The sequence below is a fragment of the Acinonyx jubatus genome, chromosome X, assembly GCF_027475565.1.
Source record: "Acinonyx jubatus isolate Ajub_Pintada_27869175 chromosome X, VMU_Ajub_asm_v1.0, whole genome shotgun sequence".
Classification (NCBI taxonomy): Eukaryota; Metazoa; Chordata; class Mammalia; order Carnivora; family Felidae; genus Acinonyx; species Acinonyx jubatus.
The window spans coordinates 94,048,200-94,074,581 of record NC_069389.1 but is presented as its reverse complement, the minus strand read 5'-3'; the positions used below and the strand labels follow the sequence as shown (position 1 = coordinate 94,074,581).

General features: G+C 37.9%; 1 protein-coding gene across 2 annotated transcripts in view; it reads right to left on the bottom strand.

The window, feature by feature from the left end:
• Positions 1 to 26,382, bottom strand: part of WDR44 (WD repeat domain 44) — an 80,020-nt gene that overhangs the window by 34,052 nt on the left and 19,586 nt on the right. For both annotated transcript variants that reach the window (XM_027054400.2, XM_015084277.3), the window contains exons 2-7: positions 16,250 to 16,283; positions 10,020 to 10,094; positions 4,710 to 5,346; positions 4,087 to 4,217; positions 2,663 to 2,758; positions 415 to 551 (exon numbers count right to left, since the gene is read on the bottom strand). In XM_027054400.2, coding sequence (XP_026910201.1) covers positions 415 to 551; positions 2,663 to 2,758; positions 4,087 to 4,217; positions 4,710 to 5,346; positions 10,020 to 10,094; positions 16,250 to 16,283 — 1,110 coding nt within the window. The remainder of the gene's footprint in view (positions 1 to 414; positions 552 to 2,662; positions 2,759 to 4,086; positions 4,218 to 4,709; positions 5,347 to 10,019; positions 10,095 to 16,249; positions 16,284 to 26,382) is intronic.

Genomic DNA, 26,382 nt, shown 5'->3' with positions numbered 1-26,382 from the left:
CTTGATTTTGGCTCAGGTCACGATCTCACAGTTAGTGAGTTCGAGCCCCGTGTCTGGCTCTGCACTGACAGCACAAAGCCTGCTTGGGATTCTGCATCTCCTTCTCTCTCTGCCTCTCTCCTGCTGGCGCATGCGCTCTGTCTCTCTCAAAAATAAATAAATCAACATTTAAAAAAATACATAAGAGAAACCAAATACTATGAGATTTAAGGTATATACTATTGTCTCTAAATAACTGTATGGTCTTAAGAGAGAACAATGTTGAAGAATACATACATCAACTAACTCTATTTTAATTCCAAATTTAAAAAAAGAAGATTGAATGAAACCACATTAGGGTCTGTTAGAGTTCATAAACAGAGAAATCTTCACCACTCCGAAATACTATGAATAAATAATAACAATAGCCCATACCTTACATATTCCTTAGTTCTTCTCATGATGTGCAGAGTGAGGGGATTAATACCTGTTGGCAGTTTCTCTTCCGCAAGACTCAAAGGGATTTCTTCGCCAGTATCCAGGTTTTTAATCATGACACTGGCTAAAATTTCCTGAGGTAACGAAGAACACCAAGAGGACCTATAATTTAATTATCTTTTTGAGTCTACGAAATCCTCAAACATTTAAGCTAAGGACTTTCTGGATACCTTCAGTACCGTGTACAATACTTTTCAACTTTTTCAGTGAGATACAATTCACACACTGCAAAACGCACTCATTTAAAGTATATACAGTTCAATGATTTTGAGTAAAATCGGAGTTGTGCAACCATCACCGTTATTTAAGTTTAGAGCATTTCCACTACCTCAAAAAGAAACCCCATGCCCATTAGACAGCATACCTCATTCCCCTCTCCTCCCAGCCCCTGGAAACCACCAATCTGATTTTGTCTCCGTGGTTTGCCTATTCCGGACACTTCATATAAATCAAAACATACAGTACGTGGTCTTCTGTGACGGGCTTCTTTCACTTAGGACCATATTTTTAAGGTTCATCCACACTGCAGCATGTTTCAGAACTTCACTCTTTTTAATTGCCAAAAAGAAGTGCCACGTGCCCTTGTTGGGATGAGCACTGGGTGCTATATGTAGGGGATGAATCAATGACTAGATTCTCCTGAAATCATTATCGCACTAGATGCTAACTGACTTGGATGTTAATTTTTAAAAAATTAAAAGAAAATAGTCCACATGGATAGGATATACCACATTTTATTTATCCATTCATGAGCGATGAACGTTTGTGTTGCTTCCACACTTTGGCTATTATGAATTTTGTGTGTGGACATAGGTTTTCATTTATCTTTGGTGTATACAGAGCAGTGGAATTGCTAGGTCACGGTAACTCAATGTCTAATATTTTGACGAACTGCCAAACTGCTTTCCAAAGTACAATAGGTTTTTAAAATGTGTTTAAATGAAATGAAAACTGGAGCGCCTGGCCGGCTCAGTCAGTGGAGCATGTGGCTCTTGATCTCAGGCTTGTGAGTCTGAGCCCCACGCTGGGTGTAGAGACTACTTAAACTTAAAAATTAAAAAAAAAAAAATCTTCAAAAAGAAGAAAAGAGGGGCGCCTGGGTAGCTCAGTTGGTTAAGCATCTGACTCCTGATTTCAGCTCAGGTCATGATCTCGCGGTTTGTGAGTTCGAGCCCCGCATCAGGAGCCGCACTGACAGCAAGGAGCCTGCTTGGGATTCTCTTCCTCGCTGTCTGCCCCCTCCCCTGCACTCTCTCTCTTTCTCAACATAAATGGACTTGAAAAGAAAAGACACATGGACACTAAGATTTTGCTTCCAAACTTCATTCGGAATAAATTGGCCAAAAGATGTATACTAAATTTTAATGGTAAGAAGCACTGAGTCTGTACTGTATATTACCTAACAAGTATAAAAACATATAACTATAATTAACATCAAGTTCTTTTTAAGCCCACTTGCTATAAAACTTGAGCCTTGTTTTCAACACATTTATTCTATCATAATTATATAAAAAGGCAAGTTAAAGTTACAGTTGCAAACCCTAGCATTTTATTAAAGAAACAAAAATGGGGCACCAGTCAGTAGAGGATGCGACTCTTGATCTTGGGGTTGTGAATTTGAGCCCTATGTTGGGTGTAGAGTTCACTTAAAAATAAATACATAAATAAATAATCTTTTAAACTAAGAAAATCATCATGGGGTGCCTGGGTGGCTCGGTCGGTTAAGCGTCCGACTTCAGCTCAGGTCATGATCTCACAGTTTGTGAGTTTGAGCCCCGCGTCGGGCTCTGTGCCGACAGCTCAGAGCCTGGACCCTGCTTCGGATTCTGGGTCTCTCCCTCTCCCTCTACCCCTCCTCCCCTCATGCTCTGTCTCTCTGTCTCAAAAAGAAATAAACATTAACCTAAGAAAATCATCAATTTTCATTTTTTCTTCTACGTATGTTTTTGCTTAACGGCAATAAACTTAAAAAAAAATTTAATCCTGGTAAAATACACACAATACAAAATTTACCATTTTAACCATCATATAGTCATATAGTTCGTTGTATAGTTCAGTAGCATTAAGCACATTCACAATGCTGTGCAACCATCACCACCATTCATCTCAAGAACTTCTTCAACTTCTCATTATGATTTTTGTATTTTATGTTTTTAAGAATAACAACAAAAAAATCTAATTATACCTCATCAGTAAGCTCTCTCCCAGAGTTGGATCTAGGTCGCTGAGGGCCCATCACTTCACCTGCTATGGTTTGCCCATCAGGTGCTTTTCCATTTTCCTAAAATTATAATTTCATAAATAGAAAGTAGATGGAGTCAATTTCTATAAATACTCAATTATTCATTACCACACACAGTTCTAAAGAATTCCATAATTCAGATAATGGAGGCTACTGAAAATTTAAATGAAACACTCCATTTCAGTCCTTTATTATTCCCAGCATGCTGAAAAACATTAGGTATCAAAACCATTGCTGCCCATGAAATAATGTATTAGTAGTCTTGAAAGCAAATAGATGTTCTATTTGAACCTGACCCAAAAGCAGTTCTCTACTAGGAGAATGCCAGCACTAACAATGCCATTAATCAGGGCTATACGTGCGCATAACTCAAAGGCAGGGGCTGGCAAACTTTTTCTGTAAAGAGCCAGATAGTAAATATTTTAGGCTTTTTGCTTCATATGTAGTTTCTGTCATGTATTCTTTTTTTTTTTTTAAACAGCTCTTTAAAAATGTAAAGACTGGAGTCAGTTGACCGTCTGACTCTTGGTTTCGGCTCGTCATGATATCATGGTTTGTGGGTTTGAGCCCCTCGTCGGGCTCCACGCTGTCAGTATGGAGCCTACTTAGAATTCTCTCTCTCCCTCTCTCTTTCTCTCTGCCCCTCCTCTGCTCACTCTGTCTCTCTCAAAGTAAATAAACTTAAAAAAAAATGTAAAGACCATTTTCAGTTTGGGGATCCTATAAAAACAGGCGATTGCCAGTCTTTGCTCTAAGGCTATGACAAGACCGAAGTGCTGTATCTCCGAGTCTGCTAACCTGCCCCAACCACAGCTACCACATAAGTAAGCCTTGAGTCCCAGAAACCGGCCATGGTAAATATACATGCCATCAGGTCCTTTCTATTGCCTCATATATGGATATATAGCCTAGTACATGAAGTTTTTGTTCATGATTATATAGAGGAAATTGTAATTTGACCACAATTATAAATAACTTTGACCACTATAGGTCAGGTAAATGAAGACTGTAGTTGATGTTTATTAGTATTACAAGAATATCACAAAATGCAGCATTCTTTCGTTATTTTAATTGTCTACTGAATGCCAGGTGCTTGGCACACATTAGCTCATTTCATCCTTTAAGACACCTTCAGGGAAGGTTTTCCCCTCATCCTATCCATGGGCCATCTGAAACTCAGATATTAATATAGCTTTGCTCGGATCACCGAGCTATGCAGTAGCAGAGCTGGCAAAGGGACAGAAGAAAGCCAGGTTTAGGGACAAGGAAATAATTTTGCCTGAAGAAAGAAGGCTCAAAAAGCAACAAGCCAGCCAGCTGCAGAAAATTGTTAACGCTTATATCAAATACAACATGAATTCACCAACCTGAGCAGTAACTATTTTATCTCCACTGGTAGCACTCGCCAAATCAAGAGAAGGCTGAGAATCCTTGACTGTATTCTCTGAAGCCATGTTCGTACTTAGGAGAGTATCAGATGTAATATTCTCTTTGGGAACTGCAATGATGATGATGATAATAATAATGATGATGATGGCAATGGCAACAACTACTGTTTATACAGGACCTTATATATAGCTTGAAAAGTGCTTTAACCTTTGTCTGATTCTTACGACAATCCCACGAGGAAAGTGGTTTTATAATTCTCATCTTATATATGGGGACACCAGGGTTCAAACAAGTTATTTAAATTCTTCAAAGCCATACAACTTACACATGAAGAGATCTAAGTCTTGAATGCAAATCTTAAGTCCCCAATGGAAACAGATTTCAAAGTTTGAAGTCTGCTGAAATGTTCTGTTCGAGTATAGTAATGTAACTTACTACCAATGTAAAACACTGTCACTTTTAATTACTAAAATAACTTTTAGAACTTGGTCATGGTCATCAACGTAGTTGTATATAGTATAAACTGAAATAAAATTGGAAAGTTAAATAGTTTCAACTCCAAAATCTCCCCACCAAAAGTTATTTCTCAGTTAATACTTGCCATCTAGATCAGGTGTTTTAAGGGCCTCAAACTCCAATTCGCTTTTCTTTTTTCTTGGTGGCGGAGCAGGTCGAGATGGAGGTGGGGGTCTAGGAGGTGGGAAATTAGTTGGAGGGGGAGGGCGTGCCGGAACAGGCTTCTTTGTACTAGCCACTATATCAGGTTCCGGAGTAAGTTGTCTTGGGGGTTTGGCAGGAGCCACTTCTTCCATGGCAGCAAAATCTTTAGTAGATAAAGAGTTTGAGGACACAGGTTCTAGAACATCACTTCCTTTGACTTCCACGGCTTCTTTGTTCAATACTTCTGCTTCGCTTTCAGGCACGTTATGCTGCTCAGCTGAACTTATTTCAGTTAACTTCGTGATTTCATCTATTGACTTCTCACAGGTGTCATCAGAAGGAAAACATCTATTTGATTCTAATTCAGTTTCTTCTATTGCATTTTGACTCTCTGCCTTTTTGGAATCTTCCTGCAGGACTTGATCTATGGCTAACAGTCCAGGTATGTTGCTAAGATCTGATCCAGCTCCAACAGGACTGGCAGTAGCCTGATCAGAGTGTCCTTTTCCTTTAGAATCCGAAGAGTCATCTTCAAGCTGTAGTACTTTCTGACTCTCCTCAATAATACTTTCAATAATCTGGTGAAAGGTTCAAAAGCAGCTTTTAAAAAATGAAGCTATTTATAAGAACATAATAACAGCTAATCATTTACATAGTACTTAGTATGTGCCAGGGCATGTTCTTAACACTTTACACATTTTAATCTTCACAATAACCATATGAGATAGCACTCTTAATGTCATTATACAAATGAAGGAACAGAGCATAGAGGGATCAAGTGACTTGTCTGGGGTCACAGAGCTAGTAAGTGATGAAGCTGGCAAAACTCCAGGGAGTTTGGTTCTGGAATCTGTACTCTTAAACCATTACAGAAGGGAATCCGTTAGTAGGTATAATCACAACAGTTCAACCAACCCTGTAAAGTTCAAACCTAAACTTACATTCACACTCTTGACGTCCTAGTGCATGTACATATTTATGCCAAGTTAGTTTTAGTAACAACCTGTTGCTTTGAGCTTAGTTAACAAAACCATGAGAATCAAAACCACCTAGTGCAAGAGTTCAAACTGTTTAGTTCTGAACTTAAGCCTATGGCAGAAAAAGCCAGCAGGTGCAGAGAGATTAACATTCTTAAACAAACTACACCTAATACTCCAATAGTCAGAGAAACAGTAGGACTACAAAAAGGGTTCAAACACTCAGCTCACCTTGCTTTTTTCCCTTTTATTTCTTGCCTGTAGCTGAAAAATACAGACAGGGTTTCTATATCTTCTAACATTTGGAAACAAAGATGTTCTCTATCCAGCCCTGTCATTATTACCACTTAAAAACTCCCAGTCCACTTATCTTTCCACCAGGCCCAACCATGGATGACGTCCGCTTTCTCAATTCCTTGGCTCCAGAAAGTTAACAGAACGTGTCACAGAACCATCCTGATGTGGCGTACCACAAATTCACGCTGACTTCAACTGGATAGGACTGCTGCTCAACAATATTCCTCCCTGATTTCCCAGCACGGTCCACACATTAATTGGTCTCAACCTTCACATTTTTATCCTCATCCTACCACACTTTTACCAGAGGGATATTAACTAGAGTCCACCTACTTTGTCAATTAGGGGGTTACCGAGCGCTGAGTACCCTAGTGATAACAGAAGCCAGCGGGTTGAAGAAAGAATAAGAGGTGAACAACACAGAGATAGCCAGCACGATGTAGGTTTTCCCAAAGCTTGGCTGTAAGCGGAAGAAGCTGCAAGAAAGTGACCCAGCACTTTTATAAGCTGAGGGGAAGGAGCCAATGGAAAGTAAGATAACAAAGTTCTGGAGGAGAAGGGAAAGAGGGTCTCTTGTGTATTAGACCAGTACACGTATTTCCCATTTAATCATCACATAGGCCTTGACGTAGCTGGATCATCTCCCTTCTATGGAAACAAGAATCTGAGGTAAAGCCATTAAGAATTTTGTCCAACGTCCCACAGCTAGTAAACTACAAAGTCAAAACTGAAATCCAGGTTTTTCTCAAAACTCTAGTGGGTTTTTTTTTTTAAATGTTTATTTTTGAGAGAGAGAGAGAGAAAAAGAGCAAGCATGGGAGGGGCAGAGAGAGAGGGAGAGACACAGAATGTGAAGCAGGCTCCAACTCATGAGCTGTGAGATCACGACCTGAGCCGAAGTCGGACACTTAACCTACTGAGCCACCCAGGCGCCCCCAGGCTTCTTAGTCTCTAATGTGTACATGAAGCAGCTTATCTGCTCAAAGTGAGAAGGATATAAGTGGGCACAGTGAATGTGAGATGACTGTAAAGGTCTGAAATAATCACTATGCATAATGGAAAGACTGACACCAGAAGAGGGGTTAAAACAAGGTTAAAAATCACAGGTCTTCTCTAATCCCTTATATGAGAACAATTTCTCCCTTGACTGAACTCTACCCTTCTTACCGTTCACTACAGTGTGAACTATAATATAAACACAAGGTGGTATATGGGTTAGCTCTACATAAATACTTTCTCCATGGCAGATAAATAGCTCTTGAAAAATAAAGCCCGTGTTGTCTTCCTCCTGATATGCCCCCATAGCACCTACTAACAGTCCCAAGCTCTGCTTCAGGAGGTAGCAAATAGAGGAAAGACCCAGAGAACAGTGAGGATTAAGACCAACAATGGAGATGATCGTGCTAAGGCAACTGTTGGCTTCCTATCACCTCCCTGCTTCAAAAAACTCACTGCTTTTCCAGTGACTGTACAATAGAAACCAGATGTATTAGTATGACATAAGAGGCATTCCCATAATTTGGCCGGGACTTTGGTCTCTATTCTCATCTGCAAACATGCTGCACGTTTCTCCATGCCTTTGGTTATGCCTTTCAACTCCCATCTTTGCCTGCCCAAATCTTATCCATTCATCGAGAACCAGCTCAGATGTTACTTCCTCCATGAAGTCTTCCTCATTCCTATCCTCAAGCAGGAAGTAAAGTCTCCCTTTCTGTTCTTATAATAGTTTGTAAGTCTACTTGAACACTTTTTACATTCAGTTTTGTGTTTATCTAATTTCCTCTACTAAAATGTAAACTACTGGGGACAGGGATTGTGTCGTGCCTGGTGCAGTGTATATCCCACAGCCTTTATCATTCATATGTGATACCTAAATTGATCGAAAAAACTAGGGCTTAAAAAGTGAGACCTAGTCTTGAGCCTCACTCAACCTCTCCAGTGTTTACTATGTTTTTCAGTTTCTAAACTACTTAAAAATCATTTTTTGGCCACTATTAGTTACCCATTTGCATCCTAAGAAAAAATTCTTAAAAAGGAAAAGAAAAACTCTAGTGGAAAACACAGAAACGTTCCAAGTTTTCAACAATAAAAATGGGCTAGATACATTGTAATATATTTGCTTGATAGAAACTGACACATGAAATAAAAACTGAGTATTGAGACTGTGTGATGAAATATGATGAAAAGTAATAATGGCAAGAGGAAAAGGTAAAATATAAAATTCTATCTACACTACAATTAGGTAAAAAAAAAAAGGCATGCAAATGGGTGAGAACCAGAAAGGAATGCTGAAAAATTAAGATGGCTGTTTGTTACAATGTAGAACTGTGGACAATTTCTGATTTAAACAGAAAAAAAAGGGTATTGCTCATATCTTACTTATGCTGATACACAATACGTTTCTCCCAAAAAAATTCCTTTTAAGGGGGGGAAAGTATGATCACTATTGAAATATGGAGTCCATTAAATTTATAAATTCCATAAGGGTAGAACAATGGATCTTCATTGGGGGGTGATTTTGCCCCCACACTCTTCCCCAGACATTTGGTGATGTCTGTAAGACATTTTTAATTGTTGTGATGGAGTGGGGGTAGGGAGGAATCTATTGATATCTAGTGGGTAGAAGCCAGGAATGCTGCTAAATATCCTACAACGCATAGAATAGTCTCCCCTTCCCTCTGCAACAAAGAATTATTCAGCCTAGGGGCGCCTGGGTGGCTTAGGCAGTTAAGCATCTTGATCTCAGCTCAGGTCTTGATCTCAAGGTTGTGAGTTCAAGCCCTGTGTTGGGCTCCACGCTGGGCGTGAAGCCTACTAAAAAAAAAAAAAAAAAAAAAAAAATTATTCAGCCCAAAGTGTCACTGTTGAGAAACTCTGGGATAGAGAATGTGTCATTTTGCTGGTCTCCAGAAACCCACTGGCTAGAACGGGGCCAGGGGCACAGAAAATACTCAAAGTAACATAACTGAACAAACACACAGCATCCTTTCTCCTTGGGTTTTATCCTGATACTGTGAACTACCCGTGGTCAAAATTTTTATCTTGTGTTCTGTCCCTTCTAGTAAACCAAACTCTGAAGCTTTTCTTTTCTTTTTTTTTTTTTTTTTTTTTTACTGTTTATTTATTTATGGGAGGGAGACAGAGCACAAGCAGGGAAGGGTAGAGAGAGAGGGAGACACAGAATTGGAAGCAGGCTCCAGCCTGAGCTGTCAGCACAAAGCCTGATGTGGGGCTTGAACTCACAGACTGTGAGATAATGACCTGAGCTGAAGTAAGATGCTCAACCGACTGAGCCACCCAGGCGCCCCCAAACTCTGAAGCTTTAAAGCATCAATTCTATAAAAGGTATTGAAGGCACTATCAGAGTAATGATTTCTTATAACCTCTAACTCATAAAGACATCAGGATTTGTTGCACTGAGCGTTTCAATACCTTTAACTCTTGGTAGTAACCTCAAGAAGAGCTGTTCTGGGGCGCCTGGGGGGCTCAGTCAGTTAAGCGTCCAACTCTTGATCTCAGCTCAGGTCACGATCTCATGCTTTGTGAGATGGAGCCCTGCGTTGGGCTCTGTGCTGACAGCACAGGTTCTCTCTCTACCTCACCCTCTGCCCCTCCCCCGATCTCTCTCTCTCTCTCAAAATAAATAAACTTAAAAAAAAAAAAAAAAGAATAGTTGTTCTGATAATGGCCTCTAAGAACAGCTTATTCTAATACAAATACAAGCATAAAAAATAAAAACACATTACATTTTTCTAAATACTGTTTCAAGGAAAAATTATTGATTACTTCGATTATCAAATGACCTCTAAAAAGCCTGATGTGTCTTCAATCAGAAACTCAAGATTCAAAGAACATTTACTGAACATCCAGCAAGTACACAGCACTATACTAAAAGAATATAGAAAACTTTTCCACTTTAAATATATCACATAAATAGAATATCTGTTAAACTAATACTGACATTATATCTTACTAACCTTTTTAGACACATCTTGTTTCAATTCTTGTACAGGAGACTCATTTCCAATTTTGTACGCAGTGTTCTCAGTTTCCTATATTAAAAAGAAAAAGCAGAGACCAAATGATGACTTCCTTTCTTTAAAATTCTGTTTAAGGGGCGCCTGAGTGGCTCAGTCGGTTAAGCGGCCAACTTCAGCTCAGGTCATAATCTCACAGTGCGTGGGTTCAAGCCCCACATCGGGCTCTCTGTTCTTTAGCGTGGAGCCCACTTCGGATCGTCTGTCTCCCTCTCTCTCTCTCTCTCCCTCAAAAATAAATTTAAAAACATTAAAATTCTTTTTAAGATGGGTACAAATTAGAAAATACAGCATTGATAAAGCAAAGGCCCATAGAGCTTAGATGTTTGTATACTGAAGACGGCCCAGAGATTTTATGTCAACTGGGACAATCTGATTTGTGTAAGGTTACCAATCAGCAATTTTCTATTTTTGTACAGCAATCAGATATTTTCCTTTAAAAGTGCCCCTCTTTTTAACATTAAAAACCATACCGGAAGATAAGAACTACCAAGCACCTCTGTAGCTTAAAAAGATTCAGGATTTAAACAAAGGGTTGAGTCAGAATTGTTCTTTTTCCCAGAGTATTGCTCCATAAATATGCATAAATATAAAAGTACATAATGCAGAAAACCACAGAGAATAGTTGTCTTAAAAGCTCTACATGTTTTAGATGAAAGCAATCAAGACAAGAAGTTAAATCAAGTCCCCCCAAACAGTAAGAGATGAAAAAAATTAAACCCACCAAAAATACATATATATCTACGTATACATTCATATACACATACGTACATATATATATATATTTGGGAGGTCAGAGACGGTAGAAATGGATACAGTTTTTCTGCTGGAAAAAAATTCTGGTAAAACAAGACAATCGTACATTTGCAAATGCAGCATAGTATTTATCTCCATCCTAAATTGTCACTACATTTACTAAAGTATAGCAATTTGAGTGCTACTAACAACACTAAGAAAAAAAACTTTTCGTAATTTTTATACACAACATAGAGTTAAAAAAGGTCACTATAACCATTTTTGACAGATAAGCAACCTAAGGCACATAAGGATGTATGTAAGTATCAAGGTAGCACTTATACAAGTATTAGGATATGATCATGATCGGTGCCATGATAAAATTACTCCAGATCAATATAATGCTGAAGATTTAATGTGCTAGAGAAATTTACGTAGAACTTCTGATATCTTCAAGCGTAAAAGCTGTTTCATGGAATTTTAAGTGTCAGGTAAAACCCAAACTACCACAACCCATGAGGGCCTACATCTTTGACATCTATATTTCTCACCTCCCTTGTCCACCACAACCCCACAATTACATTTTGGCCAACTGGATGGTTCTTTACCATCCTTAGAGCGACAGCTCAAGTGTTTTTAGAAAAGGGTGCCTGGGTGGCTCAGTTGGTTAAGCATCTGTCTGACTCTTGATCTCATCTCAGGTCTTGATCTCAGGGTCATGAGTTCAAGCCTTACAGAGGACTCTCTGCGCTGGGTCTGAAGCCTACATTAAAACAAACAAACAAACAAACAAACAAAAAATGCTTTCCCTAACCACCTTAAAATAGCCTTACCTGCTTAACTTTCTATCACATTATCATATTTTCTGTTTCTTCATTGCAGTTATCACCATCTGAAAGAACCTTGTTTACTTGTTTATTTATTTATTTTTTTTGTCTCTTCCCTGCCCCACTAAAACGTAAGCTCTATGAGAACAGAGACTTTTTCTGTCTACCACTGCACAGCCAGTACCTAAAAGAGTGCTGGGCAAAAGTAACCATTTGCTAAATGAATGTCGAATAACACATGCCTCTGGCTTTTCTTCAGTAAATATACATATCTTAAGTTTACATATCCTTTAATCAAATCCTGGTTTTAAACTGAAAAATAACAACTCTAATCAAAACCAATTAGTAAGATAATCTTGACAAGACCAGGGAGAGAGAATACTTGAAAGCTGATGGTCATTAAGAACAGTTAATGAATATTAGAGAAACACCTTCAGCTGTCGTATGAATTAAGTATATTTATCCAATTATCCTCCAATAATTGTTCATTAATAGGAAAATCAGAAGCACTGCACAACATAATCCCATGAGTATGTTTCCTAAGTTAACCAAAGCAAAAATACACACTCATAATTCCTGTACCTCGATTTAATTTGTTTTAATTAAGTATTTAGAAGGGTCACAGATTAACATTCTCACACTGATCAAAACTGCCAAGCAGTGGGGCACCTGGGTGGCTCAGTTGGTTACGTGTCCGACTTTGGCTCAGGTCATGATCTCAGGTCATGAGTTCGAGTCCTGCACTGGGCTCTCTCCTGTCAATACAGAGCCTGCTTTGGATCCTCTGTCCCCCTCTCTCTCTCTGCTCCACCCCACTCTCAAAAATAAACATAAAAAAAAAAAAACCTGCCAAGCTAAGCAGCGATTGCACTTCTATCTTACTTGGCTTTAACAAAACTCTCCTGGACTTTGAACCTTTGAAAGGTATCAACCTCTATAAGGTAAACTGTGATTAAGTCACAAGTTTAATGGAGTGATATGGCACCTACCAGAGGATCTAATCTCCAGAGACGTTAATCAGAAGATTTCTCAGTAAAACCTAATTTGGGGTTTATATAGTCATCTATGACTCTCAGTGGTGTGTAAGGTCCAGGTCCTTCCCCTAGCATCTTGATCAGGCTTGGGAGATGAAACAGTGGAAGCCAAAAATGTGCCTGCAGACAACCAACACCAGCTTAGACTTCACACACTCCTCACTTATCACCTCCTTCTGGAGATGGGCCTGCCCCATTACTAAAGCACAGGGCCTACTAAATCCCAGCTTCCCACCATTAGGCCGTTTCTTGAACCCCTGCTGATCACAACCTCAGAAACACACGTCCTTAAAAGGTATGGTAGATCATTCAATTTCTAGTCATTCACACCACGGTTTCCCTCCACGTCTGTTGGATATTAGAGAGCTGCGTGGACCCTCCTCACAGTATTCAGTTCTATGACTAGAGCTTTTAATTTTAATAAGCACATCCAACAAAAGACTAATCATTTTCACAAATCATTTGTACAAAAGTAATCTACGCTCAAGGAAATCTTCATTATTATTTACTAAAGAAGAGTAAGCTAAAAATGTTATTGAGGCATCTGGCTGGCTTAGTTGGTGGAGCATGCAGCTCTTGATCTCAGGGCTGTGAGTTTAAGCCCCGTGTTGGGTGTAGAGAATGTTTAAACAAACTTACAAAAACTCTTTAAAAAATAAAATAAAATAAAAATGCTAGTTATTAAAAAATTCAGGTCACTTCTAGTTTTTAGTAGTGAGGAATGGGAAGGTATTAACAGTGACTAAAGTGAAATTTTATTTATTTTTAAAAATTTATTTATTGCCCTTTTTTTTTTTTCCCAGTAATTTCTACCCTCAACGTGGGGCTCAAACTCAAGACCCTGAGATCAAGAGTCCCATGCTCTTCCGACTGAGCCAGCCAGGTGCCCCAAAAATGAAATTTTAAAAAAACGTTTTAGAGATGTGATCTCTACTCTTTTTTGCTGAGAAAAGTTAAAAAACAAAAACAAAAACAAACAAAAAAACAAGAAACAACTCTTAAATAGTGGTCATGTCCATCCACCGATTCCTATCAATGTGATCCCTTTGTCCAAGTCTCCAGTCTTGACATTCTAACTGCCTCTTAACAGCTCTCTGCACTTAGTCTCTTCCCTCCAAACTGTCTCCCACCCTTCCACCACTTATCTTTCCATTAGTTCCTCCATAAACAAAACAAAACAAAACAAAACAAAACAAAACAAAACTCTGAAGAGCACAACTGTAAGACGTATAAAACCTGACTTTTAAAATGTCTTGCTTCAAAATTTTAAAGCCCAGAGTTCTTAACCTGACATTCAAGGTTGATCGAAATCTGGCCCCACTTTACTTCTCCATCATTTTACCACTGAAACGTTTACATGGGTCACGCCAGTCTTTCAATGCTCCCAGCAAATTCTATACCTTTGCATCGTAATGAGCTCATGCTACTGCCTAACATATAATGCTTTCCCAGTTTTTCTCTGCCTATGCAGATTTCTCCCAATTTTCAAAGCCAGGCACAAGTTCTACCTCTTCCCTGAAACTTTTCCCTGATACACCGGGTACCTGTGCTCTCATGATTGTTCTATCTTCCCTTCCCCTTCCAAACTTGTTGTGGCACTTCAAGTTTATTCTATTCTACAAATCATCAAAAATCATCTATTTTGATTCTACAAATCATCAAAATTTTCTTTGGATTGCTTAAAATATCAATAGGTGTGCTGCTATACGTGATATGCATTCAATAGTCAGAGTACATTCACACCACAGACTACCATTTAACAATACAAAGGAATAAACCGTTGATAACACGCAACGACTTGGATCTCAATCCTTTGAGCCAATCTCAAAAAGTCACACACTATATGACTGAAGTTATAGGACATTCTCAAATGACAACATTACAGAAATGGAAAAGAGCTTACGGGCTGCCTGAGGTTAGGGATGATTTGAGGTAGATGGCGGGTGTGACTTTTATAAAAGGGTACATAGCTCAAGGGAGAGCTTTGCGGTGATGAAATAGACCTCCATTCTGTGGTGGTAGTTACACAAATATACATATGTAATAAACTGAAGCAGAACTATACACTCATATTGTACCAATGTCAAATTTCTGGTTTTGATATTGTACTATAATTGAGATATTGTACTATAATTAAGATATAACCACTGGGTGAAATGGGTGAAAGATACACAGGAGTTCTCTGTACTATGTTTGCAGCTTCTTGTATCTATAATTATTTCAGAATGAAAAGTAAAAACGAACACTATCCAACTGCATGTTTATTTACTAAATATGTATATTTTCTAACTTTATTCAAGTTAAGCACAATCTATAATTACTGAGATAAAGTAAATTTCCCAAACCTGTTTGTTACAACCTAAAAACATCTTAGAGCTAAGTGGCTCTTAAAACCTACAAGCACAAACAGCAATTGTCTCTGGATATGGGGATTGGGAGGTGGCAGATGAGGAATGGGAGGGAAGCTACATTTTCAACCATCTACTTTTTGTACTAGACAAATTTTCACCATGTCCACGCATTATTTTTAAAACTTGTTTTTATCAAATACAAGTAAATTTTTATAAAATAGAAGAACTAATTCTCCTTAAGCATTCAGTTTAAGAAAAAGAACATTACCATTAGCTTCCAATCTCTTAAATACCCTTCTCCATCTTCATTACATTCTTTCTCCCTGAGAGATGACTGATACCTTCAAACTTTGTGTTTATTATTCCCTTGCTGTTCTTTATAGTTTTACTATGTTTGTATCTTTAAAGAATATATTCTTTAATTTTACATGGTTTTGAACTTAATATAAATGGAGTATTACTGTATGTATCTTACTGTGACTTGTTCTTTTCCCCCACTCAACGCTATGGTGCTGAATTCATCCATGGCATTGTACGTAATGAATTCATTCATATCTACTGCTGTAGAGGATGCCACGTGAACATGCCACAATTATCAAAAAGATCGGTATCCAATGTGTATAAATAGAAGGTAAGAATACTGGTAGTAAAAAAAAAAAAATTCGGCACATTTGAGATTATATATACATTATATACAGACATACACAAACATACACAAACAGTATGTACTCTATTTGACGTAAATAGTTCTGTTGGGTGATGTTCTTGGCCTTAAAATGGCTCTCATTGGCACAGTATCTCATAATGTCTCAACACCAAACTTCTTTGCTTGGATATAAGGCTGGGATTGCTTTTTATATATAATGATGATACCAATGCATGTGCCCATAAGAAGTATAAAAGTGTTTTGGTTATTCCACATTTTTGTCATGCAAGTATTACTTTTTCAATTAACACACACGTATTTTATAGTATTCTTTTATTCTAAACATTATAAAACAAATGGAAATTAGTGGAAATCTAAAAAACGTACAATCCTTTTCCTCATAGCACAATATTTGTTATTTCTAGAGCACCCAACCACACCTAGTAAGATACAGTGACAATACTATTTAACAAAAATAATAAGCAACAGAAAAGCAAGAAAATTTACATAAAATAGAAAAATGAGTGAAAAGTATACACAATTTGTAGAAATAGAATTCTCAGAAAACACAGCTTACCTTTAATGTTGAAATCCCAACCTTTCCTGGAGACCTGTATAGAAATAAAAGGAAGGAGGTATTGAATAGTGGAGGCAAGAAGGGAAATACATCTACACACTTATTAAAGACAAGCCCACATTTTAAAACACTTATATACTTTGTGATTGAAAAAAGTCTTCTGTGCACATAGCAAATGTAGAAAACATAAAAAAGAGAGAAGAAAATTAAAGTGACCTATAATCCTACGATCTAGGGATTTGAGTATGTACCTTTTGTCTTCCCATATACATATGATGTATAATACTATAATAAACATCCTTGTAAATAAAATTGGGGCACCTGGGTGGCTCAGTCGGTTAAGCATCTCTTGGTTTTGGCTCAGGTAATGATCTCGTGGTTCGTGAGTTCGAGCCCTACATCCAGCTTTGCACAGAGCGCACTTTTGGGATTCTCTCCCTCCCTCCTTCTCTTTCAAAATAAATAAATAAACTTTATTTATTTTTTTTTTAATTTTTTTTTTCAACGTTTATTTATTTTTGGGACAGAGAGAGACAGAGCATGAACGGGGGAGGGGCAGAGAGAGAGGGAGACACAGAATCGGAAACAGGCTCCAGCTCTGAGCCATCAGCCCAGAGCCCGACGCGGGGCTCGAACTCCCGGACCGCGAGATCGTGACCTGGCTGAAGTCGGACGCTTAACCGACTGTGCCACCCAGGCGCCCCAATAAACTTTAAAATAAGCATCCTTCATAAATAAAATTGTGTGCTCTTCCATGATAATTTTTTTTAAGTGTATTTATTTTGAGAGAGAGAGAATCCCAAGCAGGCTCTGTGCCGTCAGCACGGAGCCTGATGATCCCACAGAACTGTGAGATCATGACTGGAGTCGAAATCAAGAGCTGGATGCTTAACCGACTGAGCCACCCAGGTGCCCCCATGATAAATTTCCTTAAAATAAATTTTCTAAAAGTGGAATTGCAGGTCAAAAGTATACATATTTTTCAGCATTTTGAGAAACTTTCAAAGCGCCCTTCAGAACAGTTGTACCAGTTTATACTCTCACTGCTCTGAGTGCCTGTTTCTTAATACCCCCGCCAAAAATGAGTGTTATTTTGAAAATCTTTACAAATTTGACAAGGAAAGTATCTCATTATCATCTTAATTGCAGTTCTTTGATTTGTAGTGTAGATGGAAAGTTTGATACACATTAGACAGTTACTCTGCTTTTGAAGAGAGGTACCCATTTTTGTTTGTAGCTCATTTATCTACTAGAGCAAAACTATTCCTTTTTTTCAAAAAATTTTTTTAGTGTTTATTTTTGAGAGAGAGAGAGACAGAGTGTGAGTGGGGGAGGGGCAGAGAGAGAAGGAGACACAGAATCTGAAGCAGGCTCCAGGCTCTGAGCTGTCAGCACAGAGCCGGATGCGGGGTGAACTTGGGAAGGGCAAGATCATGACCTAGGCCAAAGTCAGACTCTTAACCAACTGAGCCACCCAGGTGCCCCAGTAAGAAACACTTTTAAATGAATATTAATACGTCATTTCTAAAACTTTTTTGTAAAATGTAATGATTACAGATGATACTTTATTTTGAAAGGCATCTTCAACATTATCAAATCAGATAGCCTCTTTTTACAGATAAAGAAACAGAGGTGCCCAGAGGTTAAATGAGTTTCCCCAAAGTCACATATTTAGGGGATAAACCAAGAGAAGCATCAAGTTCAACTACCATGCTCTTCAAATGGCAAACTGAGTAATCCATATTTGCTGTAGCAATCTTGAACTTCTAATCAAAACTTAATGTGATAAAAAAAAGTATTTTGGTCACTTAACAGAACATCAACCCCTTTATTCAACAAACACTTATGGAATATCTACTATGTACCAGGGACTACAGATATGAAGATGAATAAAACATAATTCTAGTTTAGGAGGTTTTTAAAGCTCGTTTAAAAAACAAAAAGGTAGTAGGGGCACCTGGGCTGCACAGTCGGTTGAGCATCTGACTCTTGATTTCGGCTCAAGTTATAATACCAGGGTCATGGGATCGAACCCCACATCGAGAGCATAGAGCCTGCTTAAGACTCTTTCACCCTCTGCCCCTCTCCCTGGCTCATGTACTCTCTCTAAAACAAAACAAAACAAAAAAAAGGTAGCTATATAAAATAGTGCTGACCATTTAACCGTAGTGCCCAGACAATATAATTTCATGTTGACAAAGGACAATTTGCAGAAATGAAAAAATATATTCCCAATTATTTGGCTTCCCTGGCATACCTATACAGTACTGCTATGTAACAAAATCCTCTTTATCCAGGGGTGATTAGGACCAAAGCTACTCTGATTTAAAAAAAGAAAAGAAAAAAAAAGTGTTTGACTCTTGATTTTGGCTCAGGTCATGATCTCATTTTTTGAGTCTGAGCCCCAGCACTGGGCTCTGCGTTGAAGGTGTGGAGCTGGCTTGAGAGTCTCTCTCCCCCTCCCCTGCTCTCTCTCAAAATAAATAAACTTAAAAAAAAAAAAAAAAAAAGAGGGGTGCCTGGGTGGCTCAGTGGGTTGTTTTCAGCTCTTGGTTTAGGCTCAGGTTGCAATATCACTGTTTATAAGTTCAAGCCCCACATTGGGCTCTGTGCTGATAGCGCAGTCTGCTTTGGATTCTCTTCTCCTGGGCTCACTGCCCCTCTCTCTCCCTCTCTCTCCCTCCCTCTCCTTCTCTCTCTTTCGCACGTGCACACGCACTATCTCTCAAAACTAAGTTAGCATTAAAAAAACTAAAAAAAAGAGAAAAGATTCTACACAAAGGATGTCTAAATGTAAGTGGAAATCAAAAGAACAAAAATAAAAACAAAAAACCTCGAAGGTTATCCAATTTCTACATGGCACATATTTTGACTGTCAATTAGAAAACACAAATCATCTGCCTCAGAGGTGTAACAGCAAATGGAAATAAGATTAAAAAAACCTTAAGCCCCAGGGCACCTGGGTGGCTCAGTTGGTTAAGCATCTGACTTTGGCTCAGGTCATGATCTTGAGGCTTGTGGGTTCAAGCCCTGCATTGGGCTCTGTTCTGACAGCTTGGAGCCTGCTTAGGAGTCTGTGTCTCCCTCTCTCCTCTCTCTTCCCTTTCCCTGCTTGCACTCTCTCTCTCTCAAAAATAAACATGAAAAAAAAGGTTTTTTTTTAAATACCTTAAGCCCCATATGAAGTAGACAGTAGAAGAAAAAGAAAATCTGCCTTCCCATGACCCTCGTCACTTCAAGAAATCTGACCAGGTTTTTTATTTTATTCTTTTTTTAAGTTTATTTATTTATTTTGAGAGAGAGAGAGCACAAGCAGGGAAGGGGCAGAGAGGGAGAGAGAATCCCAAGCAGGTTCCACGCTGTCAGCATAGAGCCTGATGTAGGGCTTGAACTCACGAACCATGAGATCATGACTTGAGCAGAAATCAAGAGTCAGACGCTTGGGGCGCCTGGGTGGATCAGTCGGTTCAGTGTCCAACTTCGGCCCAGGTCATAATCTCACAGTTCGTGAGTCTGAGCCCAGCGTCGGGCTCTGTGCTGACAGCTCAGAGCCTGGAGCCTGCTCCGGATTTTGTGTCTCCCTCTCTCTCTGTCCCTCCCCTGCTCACTCTCTGTCAAAATAAAAAAACATTTAAAAATTAAAAAAAAAAAGAAAAAAGACGCTTAATCAACTGAGCCACTCAGGTGCCCCGGACCAGTTTTTTTTAGCTGTCAAAAAAAGAAAAACACACACGGAATGGGGAACTACATTTATCTCTTGTATGTAACATTTAATAAAGGGTACTTTTTGGCTATTGATTCACAGGGTCTAAATTATGGACTAATTGTTGACACACATGGAAATATTCCAGATTGGTGCTAACAGGGCTTTACCTATGCGTGTACAAACTATAAAATTTATTATTTTTGAGAGCTAAGGGGACATAGTGAAAAGAGCAAGAGCTTTCAAGCATATGGCCCCTGCTTAAATTAAATATTCTTCCTACCATTTACTCTATGTGTGATCTTGATGAAATCACTTAATTTGTCCAAGCCTCAATCTCCTCTGTAAAACAGGGTAAAAGCACTCTACTTCATAGACCTTTCTGTAAGCATTAAATGAGAGCACATGGGGCACACACAGTAAGTGGTAGTTTCTTCAGCAGCTTCGAATTGCTTCATCGAAATTCACAAATGAGGACCTTCAGCAAGTTTCTCTAAGGTACTTTAGCAGTCTGTTGGTAGTGGGGAGACTGAGACCAATTTCTTAAACACAGAAAAGATACCCTACAGGCTGTCAAATTCCAGTCCACCTACCAACAGGGAATACGAGAAAAACCAGATTATATTGAGCTGGTGATTAAAATGGGATCCGGCTTACATTTTGTGATGGCATTAAACAAAAAACTAATAACAAAAGACAGTCATGTTTGAGACATATTTTAAATGTTACAAAGTTGTTATGATCTTGATAGGCAGTAAAACAGCTTCTTCTAGGCTAATCAAGCCTAAAATTGTCTTTAATAGGGGTAGCCTATATGACCAGGATTCTTTAGTGATACATTTTTTTGATCCATTTATAGAACACTGGCATCTAGTAAAAAGTGAAAGCGTATTTATAATTTGTAAAGTTGGCTAAAACAACGTGTATGATTTGTATCATGTACTAAGATGAGAAAGGAACAATGCGTTTCACCCTAAGAAACAGTAAATCATAATTTAGTATTCCCACAGGAAGTATTCCTAATGGGGCATTATAATAATAACGAAACAATGGCCATCTTTTATTAAGCATGTGCCCAAAACCTTGCTAAGACTTGACTTAGTTTTAACTTCTTTTGTCCTCACAACTTTCCTATGAGGTAGTGTTATTACGTTCCCTATTATACACAACAACACATTTGAGGCTTGGGTCAGATTAGGTCACCTAAATTGCACTGCTAGTAAATTGTAGGGCCAGAATCTGACCCCAGGCAGTCTGACTCTAAGAGCCCACTCTCTCAAATACTTTGCAATATTGCCTCGTTTCCGGGCAAGGTCTTAAAAGATGATGATTATGAAAATACTACAATTGGCGCTATGAACACCAAAGTAAAGGCAATTAGTGCTGCTTCTTGGGTTGGACTAGACTAAGTCAAAGGCTCTGAATCCTGATCTGCCTTTAACAACTACAATTAACACCTAATTGATTTGGCACTGCTAGGGAATAAAATAATGAAATGCTCCATATATAAAAGTTCAAGAGTGATGAAGCTTCTCTTTTAGTGCCAAACTTCTGAAAGTATTTTAATTATTTTTGAATTTCCATTTCAAAAGCAGCTTGTAAATAAGTACATTATAGGCTAAGCCTTGCCCTTCCAGTAATCTTTCCCTTGCAAATACCTTCTTAAACAAAGGATATACAATTTTCCCTTTCTTACTGACCTGGAGTAATTATGCTCAAATACCACACTATGTTTTAATATAGTAATGCCCTCCAGAGACATTTATTTGCAGGGAATTTATTTGCCTTCACACTACAGGACCCCAGGCTATTATGCCTGGAATGTCTGTGTTTTACAGTTTTGCATCACTTTCCTCAATTTAAGTGGTCACTTTAATTGGTCACTTCTTCCAGTTGGCCATGTGCCTGTCTTTAAAAGCTTCCCTCCCTTTCTAATTTTTGCTTCTAATCTGCGTTGAGCTGGGAAACCAGGTTTTTAAAAATGGAATTGTACGGTAAAGGAAGAATCCAGAGATTCTCAGTAAAAGTCTCCCGTGAAAAAATTTTTACACGACTTTACTGTGGACTTCATGGCACATTGTTTGATTGGTCAGGGGCTGTTTAAGTGATTATTTCTTATTTTCAGCTGTACTGGAGAATCTATTACCAAAGAAGTGGCTGTCAGGTAAGCAAGGTGTCACTAATCTTTGGTATCCCTGGACAACCACTCAAGTCTTCTCTGTTTCTCAGTCTCTGACTTCAAAGTAGAGATAAGAACATTATACTATTTCAAGGTGATTATGTGCCTAAAGAAAACAACTATTCATGTTCAAGTTTGGAGACAGGAGAAATGGGCATCTAGAGGTCAAGAAAATTAAGTTCTATTCTAGGTTTTCCCAACCAACTAGCTACATGACCTTTAAGCATGAGTTTCTAGACTTCCCATAATTTTAGAAAATTTTAAGACCCTTCATTAGTTTGAGAGTGAAGGTGTTAATTTATACCATGATTAATGATCTAAATTTTATATCCTCTGATATCCCTTAAAATTGAGAAAAATTGTAGGAAACACTGACATAATCCAACACACATACATCCTGAAATGCCCAGTAATACTTTGATACATCTAGTTAAGTAGAAAAATAGTCCTTCAAGATTTCTGTAGATACTAATTATAGCAAATTAGATTCCTCCTGTTTACAGGTTAAGGTCAGTAATTTTTCCCAGAAAAAGTCCAAATGCCTACATAAAATAACTTTTATTGCACCCCACACAAGAGAAATTTTGACGAAACTCTGAAATGGGGCACCTGGCTGGCTCAGTCGGTAAAACATGCAACTCTCAATCTCAGGGTCATGAGTTCAAGCTCCATGTTAAGGTATAGAGCCTACTTTAAAAAAAAAAAAAAAAAAAGAGGAAGAAAAGAAAAGAAACTCTGAAGTAACAGGTAGACATATTTAAGTATTGGTGGTATACCCCACTTAAATAAGACTTAAGAAACCAAAATGAGAGCTTCAAAAGTTCATTTTTTCATTTGAAAAGTTTTTATTGTAGGGTATTTTTAAATGAAATATTTTCAACACATTTAAATATCTGACAAAGCTTAATTCAAATAATAAACGTGCTTCTTATGAAGTTGAGCAAAAATATAAAGGGCTAAACTTCCTTGATTACCTAACAGTGTAAGAAAAACTTCCAACATACGAATACTAGTTACAAACACAGAAAATCTTTGATTTTTGCAGCAGTTTCTGAAACTGAAAACATGTCTACCAATTGTACTATTAAACATGAAAAGCAAGCAATTTCTAAAACAGCTTCAAAATACAATCTGCTTTAAAAAAGTATCGGTATTCTGCTAAAAAAAAAAACACCCTATACGGCTTACAGATCAAATATTAAAATTATTTTTAGTGTGTTTTCCACTCAGGTTTTGAATATAAAAGCAATTTTCAAATTTGTACTTCAGTAACTTACAATACAGATAGAATATCTTAATTCATTATACCTTAGTTTCTAAAAGACAGTTATTTTCATGTACTCGTTATGTTGAGTTTATACTAACAAAGCTCATGTTTGAATATAAAATAATGTGTGACAGATGCTTTCTCAGAGTCCCTATCCATTTAGCATTTTAATTACAGTTTTCCTTTTGCAGCTAGGGTATTTGTGTTTAGAACCAATTCATTTTAATGTCTGCACAACATTCATTATTTTTAAAATTTACGTGGCTTCAAAACATTGCTTTGTGGATTTTGCAAGACAGTATAGGAATTGTTTTTCTTTTATACACTCTGACCTGATCCAGCAATAGCCTTCACATACCTCAAGCAAAATTTCATTAGAATAATAAGTTCACTAATCCAAAGGTAGGTCCTGGATTTGGATCTGATGACAATAACGCAACTTACCTAAAAGGTTGCCCACCAAGTTTCCACAGGAAGCACAAAACTCTGACAAAATAATACTGCATTCAATACAATTTCAGTGAACGCTAACAAATATGCAAGCAACACATTTTATTAACCCTCTTAGCTTGACTTTGGAACTTGCTAAACCTGACTCTCTGGTAATGTCGAGAACAGTACTCATTTACTTTAAAAAAACAAACTCAATCTCACAGAAAATGCATAGCACTAGGCTATTTTCAAGAGATCTGGATGCACCATAACTGTGGGGTTTTCTGTCACAGGTGTTGGAAGTGAATATCCTATCTATTGATGTTACCTAGCATCAAAAAAATTTACAGTAATCCCTCTCAAAATTCTAAAAGGACTTTAAAAAATCAGTCAGAAAGGAAGAATAATTTTTTTTAAGTGTTTGAAGGAAGCTTAAGAACCATTTAGACCGGGGCACCTGGTTGGCTCAGTGGGTAGAGCATGAGACTCTTGATCTCGGGGTTGTGTAAGTTCAAGTCCCACATTGGGTGTAGAGATTACTTAAAAATAAAATCTTAAAAACAAAAAACCAACCAACCATTTAGACCAACAATCTCATTTCACATGTGAGGAAAAGAAGCTAAATAAGGTTAAATGAATGGTTAAATGAATCCATTCATTTAACCTTTACCTACTGCTTACCATGGACCAGCATTGTGCTAGGCACTACGTGTAAAACAGTGAACAAGGCCGACAGGATCCCCACCCTCCTAGAGCTTAAGCTAAGATCAAAGGCCTACTTAGTTAGGACTTGGACTCAAGTCTCTTTGCGGATTTTAACAACTCATGCAGCCTGTGAACTCACCCTAATAATTCTAAAAACCCTTCATGGTTTCACATGGGTAGGTAGCCAATCAAGTAAAACTGGCCATTTATTAAAGCCTTGATTACCTAAAATACCACCACAAATTTCCCAGGGAAGATTTGGGGATCCCAGAGACTGAAAGGGCAACATGACATCAATTTGGAAGTAGGACTATTAAGCTTAGCTACATAGTAAAAAAAAAAAAAAAAACAAAAAAACAACAAACCAAAAACTGAGAGCTGGAATCAGGAGATCTGTGTTTTAGTCCTGAATCTGCTAGTAACAAGGACTGTGGCCATAAAAATATATTCTGGGGGAGTTTTTCCAACTTTTAATTGTGGCCATTTCAAACATACACAAAATTGGGAGAATAATATTATGAACCCACATGTACAACATATCAACCATGTTCAATAATGATCAATATCAATACTCTTCCCTCCACACCCCTGCCATATTATTCTGAAGCAAATCCCAGAAATTGTTTTATTTTTACCCATAAAAATGTCATACGTATCTAAAAAAGATATTTTTTAAGACATAACCACAACACTATTACCAATTTAACAATACCTTATTATACACAGTCATGATTCATACTTTGATACACAATTCATACTGCCCAGATTGTTTCAAGTATTTTTTACAGTTGGTTCATTTCAATTAATATCCAAATAAGGTTCACGTGTTACAATCAGTTGCTACGTCTCTCTCAATCAGTAGGTTCCCCTTCAATCTCTTTTATTTCTTGTTATTCATGTGTTGAAGAACTAGTTTATTCATCCTGAAGAGGATTTTTAGGGCAGTGAAACTATTCAGTATGATACTGTAATGGGGGTACCTGTCCTACATTTGTCCAAACCAGTAGAATGTACAACACCAAGTGTGAACCCTATGGCAAACTACGGACTATGTATGGGTGATTATGGTGCGTCAATGTAGACTCCTCAATGGGTAACAAGTGTACCACTCTGGCAGAGGATGCTGGTAATGTGGGAGGCTCTGCATGTGTGCATGGGAGGAGGTAAATGGGGAATCTCTGTACCTTCCTTTCAATTTGGCTGCGAACCTGTAACTGCTTTAAAAATATAGTCTTTAAAAAAACACCCAAACAAACAACAGCAAACAAAGAAATGAGGTCATCCATCCTGTAGAAATTCTCATGGTCTGAATTTTGTTGGTTGCATCTCCACCATGTCACATCATAAAAAATATTTTAAAGGAAAACCTTCACAAGAGGCTGGAGGGATGGAATGCGCACATACCCAAAGAAAACTGCAAGCACCTATAAGAACAATATCAGAAAGACTGGTGCTTAGAATGTGCTCGGATTAAAAAAAATTCCAGACACAGCTTTCCTGTATTTTCATTTATATTCAGAACAAGAACAACAAAAGGTGCGGGTCTGTTTACATGTAGACAAATAGTATAATATAAAATGCTGCTCCAATTCTTTTTTTTCTAGTGAAGATTACCGATAGTCAAACCAGAAAAGGAAAAACAAATTGTAATGAGGAAACTGAATCCCAAAGCATTCAAGGAGATAAAAGTACCTAGATAATCTAAATGAGTTCAGTTCTCCCGTCCCAGACAAATTATATCCCAGCATACCCTAAGAATGTACACAGCTTCCTATCTAAAGCCTTTAAAGAATCAGGTAGGATAGAAGAGGAAAATGAGAAAAACACTCAATAGTCAATAATGGAAA